The 20,722-nt window shown below is 41.8% G+C and overlaps 1 protein-coding gene and 1 non-coding gene across 2 annotated transcripts in view; one reads left to right on the plus strand and one right to left on the minus strand.

The window, feature by feature from the left end:
• Positions 1 to 20,722, minus strand: part of ZNF236 (zinc finger protein 236) — a 115,889-nt gene that overhangs the window by 72,804 nt on the left and 22,363 nt on the right. The window contains exons 4-8 of the mRNA XM_020282434.2: positions 10,243 to 10,421; positions 7,967 to 8,091; positions 6,254 to 6,426; positions 4,176 to 4,319; positions 597 to 800 (exon numbers count right to left, since the gene is read on the minus strand). Coding sequence (XP_020138023.2) covers positions 597 to 800; positions 4,176 to 4,319; positions 6,254 to 6,426; positions 7,967 to 8,091; positions 10,243 to 10,421 — 825 coding nt within the window. The remainder of the gene's footprint in view (positions 1 to 596; positions 801 to 4,175; positions 4,320 to 6,253; positions 6,427 to 7,966; positions 8,092 to 10,242; positions 10,422 to 20,722) is intronic.
• LOC142861800 (small nucleolar RNA U13) lies at positions 3,251 to 3,353 on the plus strand. The gene has a single exon (XR_012912948.1). It is a non-coding gene; the product is annotated as a small nucleolar RNA U13 (small nucleolar RNA).

The raw sequence follows: 20,722 nt of genomic DNA on the forward strand, positions 1-20,722 counted from the left end.
CCAATGTTTTACCATGAAGGTAAAGCAGGGAGGTCAAGTTAGTAAATACCAGAAGAGAGGGGTGGGGGAAACCCACATGGGCTTGGAAGTGCGGGAGTTTTGTGACTATAACGCTGGACTAGAATCAGAGAGCTCTGTGCCCTGCCCCGCTCCCCCTCCGGCCCACACGTGCATAGACTAGTCACACCCAGAAGCAGGCGGCCAGGCCTGATGCTCACAGAACCCTAAACACCTACATGTGTCTCAAAATCATACATCAGAACCTCAAGAAAGTATACATTATTTCTTCTACCTCTGTCAACAGATCCAAGTTCTGAAAAGTGTATTTTTTTTTTTAATAAATTCACTTATGGAAAAAAACTAAGGGGTTTCAAATATTTTAATTTATAGATGAAGAAATCATTTAGAATTCTGCCCTGCCCGTAAGCAATTAAGTAAGCATGTTTGTTTCACTATCATTTTTTTAATTCAGACACATTTTTAATTAGGACACCTTTACTTAGACAAGCCCTGCATATTTACTTTGCACTGGCCACCCCGGCTTTCTGACAGAGTATAAGCGTGTAAACCTCGGCTGTCAGGCAAGCGTGCTTCACCTGCAGAATGTCTTGGTTGATGCCCACTGTGATGCTGAGTTGCTGCGTGGGGGGAGGGCACTGGTTGGACTCCACCGGCCCTGGCTCCGAGAGTTCCAGAAGCTGCTGGATGACATCGGTCACTGCCTGAGAATTCTGCTGACTTGAGGCTGACGACACTTGGGCTTCTGTCTGCTGAAGAGGTAAAGTCTGAAAGAGCGTGGCCTGAAACACAGCAATATTTTCATTAAAAATACAATTTTGCTCTTCGATTAAAAAAAATAAAAAAAGAGGCAATACCCTCAAGAGCATTAAAATCCCAACATAAATTTTAAGTACGATGCCTCACTAACTTTTGTGTTAGGCAGAATGTCAGCTGTTAAAAGAACATACTCAATGAACTGTTCCACGACACTTTTTTAGAAGTGTTTTAGGTGGGCAGTCGACTACCGATCAGAGATGGTAGACTGAGCACACAAACCCTCGCCCTCCTGTTAGCCCAATACAATGAAGTGAAAGAATTTAAAATGTATAAAGTTACAAAAAAAAATTTTAAAGTAAGAAAAAAACCACTGTAGACCAAAAAAAAATTAACACTTCTGAGAAACAGGGAGATGGAAGAATAAATGCTCTCTAATGCTACAGCCCAGAAGATCTACGAAGGGGCCACGATGGCAGAGGAAGCCCGGCCGACTCCTGCTGCGGCCAGGGATGAGAATGCAGTAGGCAAGAGAGTGGAAGGCAGTGGAAACAGTGTGATGCTGCTACGGCGGAGACAGGCGCAACCCGGGGGCTGAACTCCAGTGTGAACTACAGACCTCAGTGAGCAATAACCTGCCAACATTCATTCACCAATCCTAACAAAAGTACAACACCAGTGCAAGGTGCCAGTAACAGGGGAACCTGTGGGGACAAGAGAGAGTTCTCTGTACTTTGTGCTCGAATTTTCTACAGCCCAAAACTGCCCTGAAAATAAAGTCTATTAATTTAGAAAAAAAATAAAGACAGAAGAAAAATACTTATAGTGAAAATGAACCTCCTTATCGTCTTCCGCAGAACAAGTGGCAGATAGGCACTTACGGGCAGGCAAAAAAATGAGGGATTACCTCTAAAAAAGATTGCAAAGAATGAACTATTAATATCTGTGGAGAACCAGGGCACCTTTTGTGGCACTCAGTTCCCCAGACTTCTGTGTTGTGCCTCCAGGGCTCCCTGCAAGGCTGGTTCCAGATCAGGGGCACTATCCACAAACAGCTCACACACAGGCTCACTGCCACCCGCTTCCGAAACACAACAAGCAACCGCAGATTCAAGATTATAAGATGTGTGCCAGGGGGAGGCAGATAACACAATGAGCAGGAAAACACTCATTAGGTTTCAGAGAAAGTGCATCAAACCAGAAAAAAAAAAAATTTCCAAAAGGAAACAATCAGATCACAAAAGACAGCTCTCAGAAATTAAAAACCTTATTATAAAAAAAAAAAAAAATCAAAAAAACATCTTAAGATAAAGCTAAAGAAACCTTGCAAAAGTAGAGTAAAAAGGCCAAGAGTTACAAAACGTGAAAGGCAAAATAAGAGACATGTAGATCAACCCAGGAGGCTGAACATGGATTCCCAGACAGTCCTAAAAAATAATATATACATCTTAACTTATAATGCTCTTACGGGCCCAAATTAGGGAGCAAGGTTGGGTAGATTCAAGGTTCTAAATCCCTACACTTCATTTATTTGGCTTCATTATTTTGGCTTCTATTGAGAATATGCATTTTTTAAATTATCTGGATTATTATTCCAGGTTATTCACTAAATTTTAATTTAGTGAAAACATTTTAATTTGCATACTGCCAAAGGAAATGATGAAAACTCTAATAATTTGATTTATATAACATTGAAAATTTTATTTTAAAAAATATTCAGCCCAAAATAGAATTTTCAAGACTGAATTATTAGACCCTAACTATTCTCCAGTTTTACAATTTGTTTTACAACATTGCCCCTGATCAACAATAAACTCAGGGAATCACCCCAAGCTGCAAATACTGTGAGAAAAGAAAAAATAAACACGGAAAGTGAACCTGATGTTTAGAAACTAAGTATCAACTAGACATATTTTCCCTATTGGTAGGAAGCAGTTGTTGAATTAAACTATAACTAAGTGCATTCATAAGCATACATTAAAACTTCTGAGACTTTTGTGTTTAAACAAAAGTCTCAAACACAAAAGTCTCAAAAGTTTTAATGTATGCTTATTTAATGTCTACTACTTTTAAGATATCATATTCTATGTTTAGGTTTTGCCATTTTTTAATCAATTGGGAAGGCAGTATAAAAGAAGCAACTGATTGAAGCTGAGCTAAGAATCCTATAAAAAAAGAAGAAAAGTGTGCACATCTGTGGGGTGTGTGCATGTCTGTGTGTGTGTGCATGCACATGTCGTCTCTGTGCATGTGCCTATGTGTACGTGCATGCGTGCGTGTGTGTGTGTGTGTGTGTGTTTAGAGTCAATTTTTAAATACATGTACTAGAGAATACAATGTAGTTTCAAAAGTCCAAAGACTTGGAAAAATTATCACTGTCACATTAGAAAAGGAAAAATATTATCTACAGAGAATAATTATTAAATTATAATGTCAGATAAAGAATATTCAACAATCATCAATAACACTGACTGAGATCCTTTGTAGTTCATAAGCGTGACGACTGGGCTTTCACGCTCATGTGTGAAATGTGCCTCGCTCAAACCTTGTTACGACGTCGGCACATTAACCATCTGACAAGAGAGGAAAAAAGGGCCGGGCGCTGTGGCTCACGCCTGTAATCCTAGCTCTTGGGAGGCCGAGGCGGGCGGATTGTTCAAGGTCAGGAGTTCAAAACCAGCCTGAGCAAGAGCGAGACCCCGTCTCTACTATAAACAGAAAGAAATTAATTGGCCAACTGATATATATATATAAAAAATTAGCCGGGCATAGTGGCACATGCCTGTAGTCCCAGCTACTCGGGAGGCTGAGGCAGAAGGATCACTCGAGCCCAGGAGTTTGAGGTTGCTGTGAGCTAGGCTGACGCCACGGCACTCACTCTAGCCTGGACAACAAAGTGAGACTCTGTCTCAAAAAAAAAAAAAAAAAAAAAAAAAGAGAGGAAAAAAGAAAAAGAAAAAAACACTAACTATAGGAACTACAATTTCACAAATTAATGATTACATTTTGTCTTATTTTTACAGGTACAGATGAAAGTCCATAAATCAGTATCATCTACATTATTCTAAAGTTTAAAAAGATTGACTTGCACTAACTAAAAAAAGTAGTAGCACCTTATCTCCATATAAAAAAACTCATAGCACCTATGTGCTACTAAATATTCAATTCTAAAGGCCATATTTATTTTTTTATTTTTTTTTTGGCTATAAAGTTTTATTGTGTGATCATCTTAAATGATCTCATTTCATTAAATTCATAATCATCTATAGGGAAGACATGTCAATCATGAAGAAATGAAATGTTCAAATTATTTATAAACCTGATTTTCTAAAGGCCATATTTAAAATGACAGATTTTAGTAAAAACAAAAATCCTTCTGTAAACCAAATTATTAAACTTACCGTTAAAACATGAGCAGTCTCTGTAGAACTTGTTGAATTCTGTGGCCCACCCATATGCATCTTGCTGATATGCGTGTTTAAGCTGCCTAAACTTTTAAATACACAACTACATTCTGTACAATTATAAGTAGGACCATTCTTGACCTTAAAGGATAAAAAAAGAAAAAAATGATTTTATGCAATTCATTGTTATATCAAAATATTTAAATTATGGAAAATCATATTTTACAATTCCATTCAAAGTGACAGCAGTAATCTAACCCTTCAACTTTGTTTTTTAAATAGATAGCTCCAAAATCAATGAATCAACTCTTTAGTCAATATTGCCAGTATGAGATTAATTAAAATTCAGACTTCTGTGGAAATTAGAAATGGTTTTGGAGTGAGAAAACATATTTTTTTCAATTATTGTAATTTAGGAAAAATAAAATGTCAAACATACGATGTTCTCAATTTTTTAAATAGTTCCATAGAGTGTCCAGTAAGGGAGGCCAGATAGCTGTAAATACATGTCATGCTGAATAAGCTTTGGGGACCAACGCACACAATGTGTAAACTCTTCATCACCAATTCTGATATGCCATATCAGTGATTGATTTTAAAAGCTATGATAAAGCCAGAAACAGATGACAGAAAGCAGTGAAATGAGTAAGAACAGCCTCAAACAGAGAAAATGTCAAAAATATTTCGCTATTACTCAAATCCAAATACTGTTGTATTTATGAAGGCTGGCGTGAAAACTCATTGCCCCTGCTAAACTTGAATAAAACTTCCATTCTATTTCTAGCACCTCATTAAGAACCAAACTTAAGGCTTAGATCCTCACAAGATTGGATAATATGTACAAACCAATCTTTAGATCCCTTTTGTGGCCCATCCCACTACAAGGCCCATGGTGCCTCTCGGCAGGGACAGGGAACTCGCTGTCACCTAACAGAGTTTTCTAACTCAGGAGCGCTGAGTATCACACAGGGCGTTCCAGGGTTCCAGTGAGGTACATCTGTGTGCTGCACAAACGCACAATTATTCCCAATCATCTTTGCTCAGAGGCAACTCTGCAAAAATGAGTTGTGCGCAGCCCAAATTTACCCTCCTTGATCTAAAGGTAACTTCACTGCACATTATCAACACCTCACTAATAGTTGCATACCCTTCTTAATGTCTCTCTGCATCATAGATAATAAAAAGATTAACTCACTGTGAATGGAATTCTGAATCTGTTCATAGACTACATGAAGTGTATAGAGTTGTTTTCTCATTTTAGATTCCTTTTCTCATTTTAGATATTATTCTGCTCATCTAAGATCACAGACTTCTATTTCTTGTTTTTATTAAGTTTGAACAAAGGTATACTATTAATATTAACTCTCAGTTCACTTAATGTTACTTAAGGTATTAAACCAAGGAAAAAATTAAGAGACATGTTTACTTTTAAGAATGTAATAGTTTTCATTCTGCAAAATAGTTTCATAGAAGAATAAATTGATCCATGATAAAAGTATTTGTGTTGTTTAAATATTTCTTTATATTCTATGATTAGGCAATAAGACAACAAATCATGACCATTAGTAAGAGCCAAGATTAACCCACATAACAGAAATACTTCCAGAGGATCTATAAATCAGTATGATCTGTAGACAACAGAAAATTATGAGAAAATTGTGCACATCATTTTAGTTGAAATAGTTGCCATGCAACGAGGTAGGACATTAATATTAATAGACCAGAACCCTGACACAGAATGTGAATGAGGCAAATTGTAAACCTATTAATATTAGCAGCAAGAAAAGTACTTATTCGGAATAACGGATTGCGCTAACAAAGGTATTATGATTATTTTCAAACAGTTATTCATCAAAGCTATTCTGTCAGTAGAAGATAAAAAGATGGTATTTTATATTTCTTCCATATATAATAAATCAAAAAGGTTCCCATATATGTTTTCTAAAACAGGATGTGCTGAGCACAAACTCAATCTGCATATTTTAAAAATGGGAAAGAATTTCTCAGGTTGGCTCATTAACTCAGATACCTGATACACACTGTGAAATACTGCGCCCGCCAAATACTATGTTTACCTCTGAATGAACTCTCTGGACGTGTGACTGCAGATTCCCTTTCTGAGAGAAGGCAGCAGGACAGAAGGCACAGGCATGGGGTTTTTCACCTGTATGCTTGATCATATGCGTCTGCAATGCCCCCTTCTGGTTAAAAGCTTTCCCACACTCACTACATTTAAATGGCCTTTCACCTAGAGAGGGAGAAAAGTGATCAAAATATAACTCCATAATGTGTGAGCATCTTATGGATTAAAAAGAAAAATATTCAAGCTACCCAAACTCAAGACCCTAAACCTATTCCTTCAGCCAAGAACATCCCCCCAGACTTCCTGCAATTCTCTGCTCATATCTGCAGTTCTCTGCTCGAAATCCCAACGTCAACACACCCAAAACTGCACTCTTGACCTTCATCTCCCAAACAGGCTCCACCTGCAGTCTCCCAGGGCTATGCCATCCATCCAGGAGTTCAGGCCAAAACCGGGGAGTCATCCTTATCTCTGGTTCCCCTCATTTCCCACACTCATGTATCAGCAAACCCTGCAGTTCCACCTTCTAGTATATCCTTCAGCACCCTGCTCTACGCACACAAGGACCTCGGGTAAGGAGCAAGGCCCTGCACATCCCTCTGCACCCTGCTCCCCGCACACAAGGACCTCAGGTAAGGACCAAGGCCCTGCACATCCCTCTGCACCCTGCTCCCTGCACACAAGGACCTCGGGTAAGGAGCAAGGCCCTGCACATCCCTCTGCACCCTGCTCTACGCACACAAGGACCTCAGGTAAGGACCAAGGCCCTGAACATCCCTCTGCACCCTGCTCCCCGCACACAAGGACCTCAGGTAAGGACCAAGGCCCTGCACATCCCTCTGCACCCTGCTCCCTGCACACAAGGACCTCGGGTAAGGACCAAGGCCCTGCACATCCCTCTGCACCCTGCTCCCCACACACAAGGACCTCGGGTAAGGACCAAGGCCCTGCACATCCCTCTGCACCCTGCTCCCCACACACAAGGACCTCGGGTAAGGACCAAGGCCCTGCACATCCCTCTGCACCCTGCTCCCCGCACACAAGGACCTCGGGTAAGGACCAAGGCCCTGCACATCCCTCTGCACCCTGCTCCCCACACACAAGGACCTCAGGTAAGGACCAAGGCCCTGCACATCCCTCTGCACCCTGCTCCCTGCACACAAGGACCTCGGGTAAGGAGCAAGGCCCTGCACATCCCTCTGCACCCTGCTCCCCGCACACAAGGACCTCGGGTAAGGAGCAAGGCCCTGCACATCCCTCTGCACCCTGTTCCCCGCACACAAGGACCTCGGGTAAGGAGCAAGAATATGCAGATCCAATACCTGCTTTGTCAATCTAGACCTGATTCACCTGGTGTAACATCTGACACACACTGACACTCAAAACACTTACTGAGTGAATGAATGAATCCCCTACCAATAGTAATAACAGTGTCAACTCCCGGTTACTGAGTTAGCCTACTCCAGGAGCACTTTTCTAGGAGCACTACATGTTTTTCCATTTATAATTTAGGACAACTCTGTACAGATACAATAGACACATTTTTCAAGTGAGGAAATGATACCACAGAAAGACTAAGTAATTTCACCACGATTATCCAACAACTGTGGAAGCTCCAGGACTAGACCTCAGGTGGAACTGGCACTGAGGAACATTTCCTTTCAAGACATATAACAACTCATTCGGAAGTAAATGTTTTTCATACCTGTGTGTATCCTAATATGTCGCGTTAACTGACTTGGCTTTTGAAACGTCTTTCCACAGTGTGGACATGAATACGTGAATCCGCTTCTGTCAATGTTCCGATTATAAGACCTTGTACCCGATACCCTAGTATAATATAGAGGGGAAATACATGTTGTCTCCCTTATATTACAATTTCAAAATGAAAGTCTTACCAGAAAAAGCGTAGCTGACTGATCAAGAGAACATGTTTTAATGATAAATCAATCATATGCATGTATAGGACACATATACACCCACCCACACATATGCATGGATTAGTTTTGTTTATTTGAAATCATAAAATTCATTTTTTCCATTCTGCTCCTCACCCAAGTCTATCAAATGCATCCCCCAGAAGGGCTATACACAATAGCCCTTCACCAACCTCCCTCACCTTTACATCACCCCACATCAACCCAATTTCTGTCTTGCTCAGCACTTGTCACTCTCTGAAACTGTCACACTGACTAACCCATTCGCTTAGTCACTGTCTTCCCTGCTGAAAGACAGTTCCATGAGTATGAGGCCTCATCTGTCTGGTCCATCCCTCAACCAGAAAGACTTAGAAGCTGGGCTTCCTGTGAGCATAACCAACTAGACATCTTCAACCATCTTTCTAAAACCTTTGAAGAAACATCAAAAATGCCTGTGTTAAAACTTCATCAGGATAAAAATCTGATGTTTACAGAGAACAGGTGTTATATTTGGGGAGTTTAAAAATCCCTGAAATAGACTAAGTGAGGTGATTCAAGCCTGTAATCCCAGTACTTTGGGAGGCCGAGACAGGAGGATTGCTTGAGCCCTGCAGTTTGAGACCAGCCTGCACAACATAACAAGACCCTGGCTCTACAAAAAATGAAACAAATGAGCCAGCCATGGTGGTGTACACCTGTAGTCCCAGCTACTTGGGAGGCTGAAACAGGAGGTTCACTTGAGCCCAGGAGTTCTAGGTTACAGTTAGCTATGACTGCACCATGGCACCCCAGCCTGGGTGACAGAACAAGGCCTTGTCCCTAAAAATAAATAAATTGAATTTAAAAAAAAAAAGGAAAAGAGATGGTTGATCATATGGAGATGTTCAGTCCAAATATCTAAAACACAATGTCTAAGAGGATAAATAAATACTAGAAACTTCAGGCATTTTATAAACTTTATTAATTAATTGGTATAGGATTTCTTATTATTAAAAAATACATATATTTTCTAAATATTGGGGCTTAGAAGGGTGGCAAGCTAAATTGATAATGCAACAGTTAAAATAGGGAACACTTATTCTATTTTATAGAATGAAATATAATCCAGTTTTTAAAAAATAATAAAATAAAAATATTAAAATGATGATTGATATGCCTTGTATAGTTTGTTAGAGATATTAGCTCACGAGTGTGATAAGTGATCATCACCATTAGCTAACTTGAGGACAGGGCCAGGAAGAACTCTTTATTTCATTTTATTAGAAATGGAAATAACATTTGTACCATGTGTATCAGAAAAAAATAAAATAAAAGAAAAATAAAAAAAAGAAATGGAAATAACAATAAAAACATATAATCAGGAATAAGTAAAATATGAAATTTTGAAAACATGTTAAGTTTGACTAGGAATATATATATAACATATATATATATATGCATTCAAATATAGTTACAGTTGTCACGATTATGAAGCCTAAAACCAGACTATTACAATTTAAATATCAAACTCTTGACTTATAAGCTATAAAACCTCGTAAAATTACCTGGTCTCTCGAGTTTTCTCATCTGCAAAATGGGAACATAAAAGTACACTGGCCTGACTGGGCTGTCTGTAATGATTAAATAGGGTTCTGTTTATAAGTGCACTAAGAACAGTGTTGGGCACACATGAGTCTCAACAGTGAAGTACTACAAAGAAACGAATTCATTTAAAAAGGTGCCAATTAAACCCTTGTAAATCTACCTTACATATTTTGTTACCTGCCCATACAAACGCATTGCTAGTGCCTTGTTCTACAGCTTTTATAATACTAGCTAAACATTCCTACCCACACAGCCTGACACTTATTCATGAATATTGGCACTTACCTTCCCTACTATAGGCATGAACCAGGCAAGCTGTAAAAGACATTCTGACACCATCCCAAATTACCTGTGTCATTCCACTTTGCTGTATTCTTGCAGCAAATATTTTTAATTGATTGTGGCAAAGTATGCCAACTTTTAACATATTACCTAGATTTTTTTTTTTTTTTTACCAAGCCCAAGTAATGACTCCTACCTAATTTTATAATGCGTCTTCATGTGCTCCTTCAGCTCTGACGAGGTTTCAAACTCTTTCTTGCAGGCCTTACAAGTATGCGGCCGGGTCCCCGCCAGCTCCTGGCGGTGCTCCTCCATGTGGATGGCCAGCTGGCTCTGCAGAGTGAACTCATCCCCACACTCAGAGCAGATGAGGTTCTGGAAATGAAGAGCCATCAGTGAGCAGGGGACATCCCAAACCATCACTTCCTGAAAGAACTAGTATTATAAATGGTCAAATACCAAGTACACTTTCCTCTAAAACAAACATCATTTTAACCCTTCAAAAAATATATTTGAATACATAAAAACCATTTCTTTATGGGAAGGTAAAGAAACATTTGGAGAAGGATGAGTCGATGATATAATTTTTGAGCGAAGTGAATTCTGTTTCGGGTTGGGCACTGGGTAACTTCCACTGGGTCCATCTGTCCCATGAATACATTAGAGAAACAGAATGGCTTCAATACCCCAGAAGGGTTAGGAGAGAATTCAAGTTAAGATTAGAGTTTGAGGGACTATTTTAAAACAGAATGACAATGGATGTATCTATCTATCTATCTATCTGTCTGTCTGTCTGTCTGTCTGTCCGTCCGTCCGTCTGTCTGTCTGTCTTAGAGATGGGGTCTTGCTATACTGCTAGGGCTGGTCTTGAACTCCTAGCTCAAGTGATCTGCCTGCCTCAGCCTCCTGAGTAGCTGGGATCACAGGCGTGAGCCAGCATGTCCAACAACAAGTAAGTTCTTAAATGGATATATCTCATCTTCTTTCAGTTTGGTCATAGGCAGAGCATAGTGTGACCTGCAAGTCTCACTGAGGACGTGAACCAGGGGCAGTCTGAATCCAGGTATGGAGTGAGTGAAAAATACACAAGTATATCAGACGTGGTGCAAAAAACAAAGAATGTGAACTAGCTCAATGATATTTAATATTTGCTTAGGCCAATAAAATTGGAAACATGAGAAAAAAAAGAAAAGAAAAAAACTTTAATATTTGAATTAATAATATTTTGTGTATAGGTTCATAAACAAATATATTGATAAAGTTTATTTCACCTGTTTGGTGATTTTCTTACTTTTTAAAATGTGGCTACTAGAAAATTTAAAATTACTCATGATATAATTCAATTAGATGATACTGGTCTAGACGTTCTAGAGTTTAAGGCTGCCAATTGCTAGCTATGTGGATATGGGCATGTCGCCCCATCTGAGGCTATAGAATGGAGAGAATACCACTTGCCCGCACAGGGTGGTTATAAGGTTCAGTAAAATGATGGATGTAAGACGCTGACAGTTCATGGCCCAAAGTAAGTACTCACTCATTACTTCAATCAGTACCAACTGCTGACTTAGCATAAATTTCAATTAGTTCATTCTTTTAGAGTTTCATAACACAATTACAGTATCTACTTAAATGATCCTCAAAATGAACTGTCCAAACATGAAAAGATATGAGTATCATCTGTCAATGTTATTTCCAGGTAACAAAATATGTAACTACTTCTATCAGACTTTCTTCTAATTACCATACATACCAGTCTTGTAAACCTCTTTAAAATGAGGTTGTTAACTGGCACTATCTAGAGCTACACTGCAGAAAAAGACAGGAATAAACGAGACATTTTGAGCAATCCAATAATAATTTCAACTTAAATAACTTTAAGTTAGTATTATATAATAATTTAAGAAAAATGAACTACTAGATTGTAGTAATTTGCTGATAAAGAAAATTTGTTCTAGGAAACCATCAACAGAAAAAAAAAAACTGTCATAATTTGCTGCACCTGTTTAAAATCAGTTTATGACCTCTGCACTCCTGAACGCTGTACAGCAAGAGAAAGTCTGCGCCTTTCACACACAACGGTCCCACATGTCTCCCACGTCCCATTCCCATCCTTCCTCTTGTACTGCCCTGGCTCCCCTCTATTCTCTCTTCACATACTTTTTACCAAGTGATCAGATTAACGTATTTAAGGGGATATCGACATGGATTTACTCAGACATCTGTCAGAACTGTCTTAGTGAAAACCGAGGTTTACGCACAATTTGGCCAGGTGGTGACTGCAGCATCAAGCACTCCCTGGGCCACTGCCAAGACAAGTCACCTTACAGAAGGAATATTTCTGTCCTTCCACTTTCCACCCAGCAAGCCAAAAGGAGAGGGTGCAATCCCCTTCCCCTCCTGGTACCAACAAGACCTCTGCACAGTCACGCGCACTGGGATAACAGACCTTCCATTTACTGCCTTCTCCACACTCAAAGTTAATACCAGGTCTCTCCTCCAGAAGCAAAGACTGTCCTATGGTAACTCTGAGCATCCTTAGTGGCCAGCAAAATCACCAAAGGAAACGCACAGCACTTTAGCCACCTTCCCCCTTGCTGAGGATATGGGAATCTCTAAAAAGCCAGAGTGTGCAACGTGGTAAGACACTGCTCTCCCTTTCCAGTTCCCACCCAGGCACTGGGAGGGCGGCGCCCGTCCACCAAGACCCTGCCTGTCCGGCCACGCTCCACCCCACACACCATCCTACTTTCTGCCCCATCTTCCTCAGGACCATGCTCTCTTCCCAAAGTAGCCTCTGTTGACCTCAAGATAAACTTAAAACCCATCCCCCAAATGCTGCTCTTCCCTGGTCACTTACAGGACCTGGTCCACATCACTCGTCATTTGTACATGCTGCTGAGATGGTCAGGAAATATGAACACCGGCCTCCCATGAGCCCGTGTGTGGGGGGGTGTGCGTCTCCTGCTTCTCCAAACGTCCTGCAACACCCCTTACGGGAAGTGATCTAACTCAATAAACAATGTGAACTTCAATAATTGTGTGAATTTTAAGAAAATAGTCCTAAGTGATTTAAGAACAACAATAATTTTTCTGGTTTTGAGATTTACTTTGATAAAGTAGTGACCACTATGAACTTTAGACTATTAATCTTAATAGAGCAGTAAGTAAAAATGAGCTTACAGTGTTCTAAAAGTAAAAACTCAAAAATGGAACACCTTAAACTAAAAAGTTAATTATAAATTCCTTCCTTATTGGGTCCTTACAAAAAACTTTTTTAAAAATTAAAAAAAATAAAAAGTTAATTATAGTTCATGGGAACACAAAAGATGTGTTCATAGGTTGTTTTAAAATCACTTTTGATGATGTATACTTTACATACAACAAATGCATCCATTTTAAGTGCAACTTTTTACCTCCCCAATCCAACGGTGATGATTTGAGAATTTAAACCCTAGCAGGCAATCCTGGCCCTGTTTCCACGGTTTCTAGGGACATTGTACAGATGCCCCAGTGCTCTCTAAACCCAACGGACTGGGTGCCCCCACTTTCATCTCACTTAATCTCCAACCTCCCTGGAGCAGCCGCAGCCTCTCCCCAGAGCCCAACTTGCCAGCACCTTCCACCAATCACACTGCTTTCCTCAGAAGGTTCTTCTAAGTATCCCTGCACTAAAAGGTGAATATTCTAAGAAGTTATAATTTCAACAACTGTCTCTAATTGAGTCCTGCTACATACCAGGAACTGTGTAGGGCCATTTCACCTTTAGAGTAAGTTTCTGGGAGATGATGTGTTATCAGATCATGGGGGGGGGACCAGAGGTTGTTTGTTTTAATACATTTATTAAAACAATAATGTGAGGTGTTTTAATACATTTTTTTTTTTTTTTTTTTTTTTTTGAGACAGAGTCCCGCTTTTGTTGCCCAGGCTAGAGTGAGTGCCGTGGCGTCAGCCTAGCTCACAGCAACCTCAAACTCCTGGCTCAAGCAATCCTCCTGCCTCAGCCTCCCAAGTAGCTGGGACTACAGGCATTCGCCACCATGCCCGGCTAATTTTTTGTATACATTAGTTGGCCAATTAATTTCTTTCTATTTATAGTAGAGACGGGGTCTCGCTCTTGCTCAGGCTGGTTTCGAACTCCTGACCTCGAGCAATCCGCCCGCCTCGGCCTCCCAGAGAGCTAGGATTACAGGCGTGAGCCACCGCGCCCGGCCTTAATACATTTTAATACTAACCTATTATAATATTCACATTTACAGCAATTACTGGCTGGACACAGTGGCTCACGTCTGTAATCCTAGCACTCTGGGAGGCCAAGGTGGGCAGATCACTCAAGGTCAGGAGTTCGAAACCAGCCTAAGCAAGAGCAAGACCCCATCTCTACTAAAAATAGAAAGAAATTAACTGGCCAACTAAAAATATATAGAAAAAATTAGCCAGGCATGGTGGTGCATGCCTGTAGTCCCAGCTACTCGGGAGGCTGAGGCAGGAGGATTGCTTGAGTCCAAGAGTTTGAGGTTGCTGTGAGCTAGGTTGACACCACGGCACTCTAGCCCAGGCAACAGAGTGAGACTCTGTCTCAAAATAAATAAATAAACAATAGAGCAATTACTGATGCTTTAAGGCTGAAGATTATCATTTTATTACTTGTTTGTTGATGCTGTTTCTCTTTGCTTGCCTTACTGGATTTCCAGTTAGAACTTTCTAGAATTCATCTTGATGTGTTTGTAGCATGTCTGCACACGTCACTCTGTACAGCTTTCCTGCAGATCGCTCTAGGTATGACTATACACACATCACGTATCACAATCTTTTTGTTTTGCCAGTCTTTTTGTTCTATTCAGGCCTTCAGCTAATTGACTGAGGCCCACTGATGTTATGGAAGGCAATGTGCTTACTCAAAGTTCGATGATTTCAACATTAATATTGCAAAAAACACTCTCCAAGTTGACACACAATATTAACCTCCTTACCCTTCTTCTCTTTCCTTTCTAAAGTTCCAAGTCTCCTTCTGTTTTCACCTCCTTTCTGTTTGCAGAACTTCTTTTAGGGATTCTTGAGGGCGGGTCTGCTAGCAATAAATTTTCTTAGTTTTCCTTCATCTGAGCATGTCTTTATTTCCCCTTTATTCCCAAAGGACAATCTCACCACATACAAAATTTGCAATTGACAATTCTTTTCTTTCAGCAACTGAAAATGCTGTGTTTTCTTCTAGCCTCCATGGATTCAGATGAGAAATTTGCCGACATTAGAATTCATGTTTCCCTTAGGTTACAGACCATTTCTCTCCAGTCTCTTTCAAGATTCTTCCTTGTGTTCAGTTTTCAATGTTCGATTTTGGTGTGGACTTCTTTGGGTTTATCCTGTTTGGGACCGAATCAGCTTCTTAAATCTGTAACTTATAACTTTTACCAAATCTGAGTCCTTTCAGCCATTATTTCTTCAAATATATTTTCAGCCCCACACTCTTTCTCCTACCCTCTATTTTGACTGTGATTGCAACATTGGGTCTTTTGTCACTGTCCCAAGTTCCCGGAGGCTTGGTAATCTTGCCAGTCTGCTTTCTCTCTGTTGTTCAGCCAAGTCCTTTCTACTGACGCGCCTCCTGGCTCCCTGGGCCTCCCTGGGCCTCTCCACGCCACAGAGCTCTTTATTTCAATCACTAGACTCTTTGGATCTACAATTTCCCTTTGGTTCTTCTTTCTATCTTCCAACTCTTTCTCCTGTTTTTTTCATTTGTTTCAAGACAACTACAAAGCATTTTTTACGATAGCTCCTTAAAAATCCTTGTCAGATAACGCCAGTGTCTGGGCCATCTCAGGGTTCGTATCTGCTGTCTCCGTGTTACAGCTGGGACCGCACTGGTTCTCGGTCTGATGATGTCCTGGTTCGTGCCTCCATCCTGGACATTTGGGGTGTTAAGCTGTGAGACTGAATCTTGGGCTCTCTTTTGGCAGGCAGTCACCCTGTCCAGATGGAGCATGAGAACCAGCTGGGGTGAAGCCTCAACTCACAGGGCCCCACTGACACCGGGGGGTGGAAAAGGCAGTGCAGACTGACATCGCCTGCTTCAGCCTTGTTGCTGACGGGTGGGAGAAGGCTGAGCTCCCTCCTGGACCCACTGATGCTACTCTGGCAGGGGAATCAGAACACCACCTGCTTCCGCTGGGTGGAGAACAGAGGTGGGCTTCCAGAGTGGCTCTGCCAACACTGTCAGGAGAGGATTCTGGGTGTCACCTCTTTCTGCCAGGACAGGGATGCAAGATTAGCTCCTGCTTGGTCCTGAGCATTCGGGGGATCGAAGTGCTATAGGAAGTAGTGGAAGTTAACTCTCCACTAGGCTCCCTGAGCAATTTTTCAGCTGGTATTTGGCTGGCATAGGATGAACATCATAAAAAGATCTTCTGTTCTATGAGACCAACCTTTTCCCAGTCTAGCTAAAGGGAAGCCAGCTTCTCTTGGGGTGTTTTTCACCTGTGCTTGTTGGCAGAAGGCTACAGGCTTCCCCAGCACCCTGTCCACGTATATGGGTGGGAAAAAGGAGGCCCAGGGAGCTCACTGCCATGTCACCCTCACGCCCTCAAGTCCCTCTGCTGTCTGCCACCTTCTTTCCACCTTTCAGAGTCTTTCTGTATCTCTTAGTTGCATTATCTCCCAGTGTTTTTAGTTATAAGGAGGACACCTGGGAGAATGAGGGGCTACTTCGTCTGGAACCATACAGGTTATTTTTAAATAAAACTAGAGGTCAAGAATTATTCCTGTAGTTATTACTAATATACAGTATTCAAATCAATTAACAGATAAATAAATAGATACAAAATGGACACAGACAGCCAAAAATGTATTATTTTAATATATGGGGAAGACACCGATACTTGTGTTCCCATATCTGTTTCTCCTTTCTCATTGCAATAATACATTTCTTAGCTGAGCACAAAGCTAACCAACTAAAATTCTACTTCCCAACCTTCCTAACCACTGGCTCACCAGTGTGCTGACTATGTCCTACCCAACTGGGTATGCACAAGGCTGGCATTCACCTTCTGGATCAAGCCTTTAAAGAGAAGTAGTGCACCCTCCTCCTGCCCTTGTCATCGTAAACCATGTGACAGAAGCAATGCTCAGAGGCAGCAGAGCAAATGAAGGTCCTGGACAACCTTGGTGGGCAGGGCCCTCTACCAGCCCTGCAGACTGTGAACGGAGAGGAGAGGGATTGATTCTGAACCTGTGCATTAATACAGCATACAAGAAATGAAAAAAAAAAGAGCACCTATGCTTTACGTGTTGCCAACACGTTTGCCATACTTGGCTCTGGAATGAGCACAAGGAAGCCTTTTTTCCTTCTGCTCATGTAAAATCTTGAGCTCAGAGTGAGGTTGCTAAGTCAGGTGACTGAACATCACAGGTAGCACAGACACAAGTGCAATGGCAAGAAGAGGACCCTCACAGCTTCCCTCCACAGCGGGGCAAAAGCCTCCTTTATGGCTCTTCCACCCCTTGCTGCAATTATCACTTATTGACCAGAGCGTGCCTGCTGCATGCTGAAGTGGGAAGAGGGTGGGCTAGCAGTACAGAAATGTAAAGTCCAGTGGTTCCAGGAAACAGGCATTTCTCAAAGGCCTTTGGGAAAAAGGGAAAAAGGAGTCAAAAGCTACAGAATGTTTGAGTTCTCACAGCCACAATGGTGACAGCTGGAGATTCACAAACAAAAGAAAGGGATTGGGCTGCACAAAGTGCAGATGAGGAGTCGCACCTCCGGGGATTACAGCACAGCACAGCAGAACAGCAGCAACAGGGCCTAAGCAAATGAAGGGAACAGTAAAGGACCAAGAGCTCCACTCTAGGGAGAGATCTGTCAGAGAATTTGGATAAAATCTGTGGAAGATTTTGAAATTAATGTCCAAAAACCTAGGAGCTAGCTTCTGGAAGTGACAAGTGACTGTTGGGTCTCTTTTCAGTTGTGCAGGAAATCACAATAGATTTAAAAGGCATATCTGAAGAAACACTGGAATGGAAGACAGTAAAGCTCATTGTTCTGGTGACCTGTGCAGATGGGCTCAGAAAGCCATCTCCACCCTCCACGTCACCTGGGGTGCCAGCCCAGAATGCGCAGGGTGCAAAGACTCTTGCGGTCAAAGGCACCCACCTGTCCCCTCCTGCTAGAGGATTGACACCAGCAGCCCAAGTTTCACTTCTACACCGAGACCACACGGTTCATCACGTCAACTCTCTGGCCAACATGCCCACGCTGCTGACTCCCTTGTTGTTCTATGACACAGGCTTCATGAACCTCAAGCTCCATCAGACAAGCATCTCACCGCCAGCCTGCTGAGAAGTGGAAGGGAGACCGCAGCCCCCTGGGGAAAGGACTCCACACTCAGGTGAGTCCCACTCCGAGTCTGCCCCCTCTGGCTCTGCTCCCGCCTCCCAAACAGGCCTCCCACACCTGCCTCCAGTGCCCTCAGGCCACACCTTCCTGTGAAGACAGAGCAACGTCCCATTTCACAGAGAAACCAAGGCTCCGCAGCCTCAGTCCCAACCATGAATGGCATGCTCAGAAGCAGACCTACGGACAGTTTACATGTGCAAGGGGACAGCAGTGCCGACGTTTGTCCAACACAACAAAAACTAACTCAGTGTCGATAACATCGTAATCTTATGAAGGTCAGTTTCCACAGGTATGTGGTTAAAAAGCAAAGACAGGGTGAAAACCATCTTAATATGAATTAACTAATATGAAAAAATATGAAAATGATTATAGAATAAGAAATGCCTAGTATATAAAAAAGCAGTGCAGTACCCAATGTAGTTAGTCTTTCAAAGGGCTACTAAGTTATTAAGATATAAATACATATTATATCCTATGACTCTCACCAGTTCATAAACACAGTTCTTAGCTTTTGCCTTAAGGTCCATGAAAACTTACTGAGATGCTAGGAAAACCTGGTCTGGGAAGGCTGGGAGATAGCACAAGCTCTCCACGGCAACCTCCACTGCACCCCATCTCCACCTGAGTCCCCCCTTCCTACTGCACCTACATCCCATCTCCACCTGAGTCCCCCCATGCTCCTGAACCTGCACCCCATCTCAATCTGAGTCACCCGTTCCTCCTGCACCTGCACCCCATTCTCCACCTGAGTCACCCCTTCCACCTGCACCTGCACCCCATCTCCACCTGAGCCCTCCCTTCCTCCTGCACCTGCACCCCATCTCCACCTGAGTCCCCCCTTCGTCCTGCACCTGCACCCCATCTCCACCTGAGCCCTCCCTTCCTCCTGCACCTGCACCCCATCTCCACCTGAGCCCTCCCTTCCTCCTGCACCTGCACCCCATCTCCACCTGAGCCCTCCCTTCCTCCTGCACCTGCACCCCATCTCCGCCTGAGCCCTCCCTTCCTCCTGTACCTGCACCCCATCTCCACCTGAGCACTCCCTTCTTCTCAAGTCAAAAGAGAAGTATCTTTTAGTCAAAACTAACTTCCTTGTCACACTCTTGTAATAAGTCACTCTTTTCTTCTCCAGATGAGGACCCTCTGAAAATTAATTATTATACCAGTATTAAACACTTAAGTGTGATTTTGTTTTGTGAAAATAGGAAAAGTGTCTTTAGTTTTAAGGGATATGTCCTGAAGTATTTACTGGTAAACTAACATGAGTTCTATAGCTTACTTCAAAATTATTCAAAACAGGGAGAAGGGCTGGGGGGAGGGGTGGAGAGGAGGTGTTAAGATCTGGCAAACTTTAATGGTTGGTGAGTCCAGAGAATTGTTATATACGAATATTCATTGTATCATTCTTTTCAAATCCTCTGTAGGTTTAAAATTTTTCAGAATAAAAAGTTAGAGGGATTTGCCGTCACTACCTACTGTAATAACAAATAAGGACTTAAAGGTGAATTTTTTTAAAAAGAAACTGCAGATGTGCTAGTTGAAAACAAAGCAAAAAACACCCACTACCCGACTGTTGCTGGCACATGAGGCTGCACACCTGAGAAGGTAAAGAGGACGTAGCGGACAGCAGAAGACTACAAAATGAGCACATGAAATGCTCTGCTTCCCTATGGGCAAATGACAATATTTAACGCAAGGACTCCTCTAACTAGTAATACTCAAAATCTTAAAATACTAAAAATAAATTTAAACAGCATACTGAAATTCACATGAACAAAATATCAGTGATGTTTTGATATTCCATGTTCTCATAAAGATTCAACATTGTAAACATGTTCAATTTTCACCTGAAACAATCTAAAAATTTAAAACAATCAAAATAAAAATACCAGCCTACTTTTAACCACATAAAAGTCTAAAAGTTCATGTGAAATAGTAAGCCAGAAAAGGAAAATAAGAACACACAAACATTTGCTTATCATTACAAAGAGAAACCTATCAAAGATAAACTGGACAGACCAGTAGTGCCAGGGACCAACAGGAATGAGGTCACAGGGTGATGGCATCCTGGAGAGGCAGAGTCCCACCCTTTTGCACGGCTCTGACTTTTAGTAGTAAGTGAGGATTCCAAATATTCAAAGACCACCTCCCAGCCCTCCATCCCTCCTCCACTCTGGGCTGCATCTCAGTGGTCCCTGATGGTGGGCAGCTAACATGAGAGGGGAAGGGGTGTTGGGCTAACAGCAGGGGGGGCCTCCAGGGGTGCAACTGGGGGAGCACCCCTGGGCTG

Source organism: Microcebus murinus, chromosome 17 (genome assembly GCF_040939455.1).
Source record: "Microcebus murinus isolate Inina chromosome 17, M.murinus_Inina_mat1.0, whole genome shotgun sequence".
NCBI lineage: Eukaryota > Metazoa > Chordata > Mammalia > Primates > Cheirogaleidae > Microcebus > Microcebus murinus.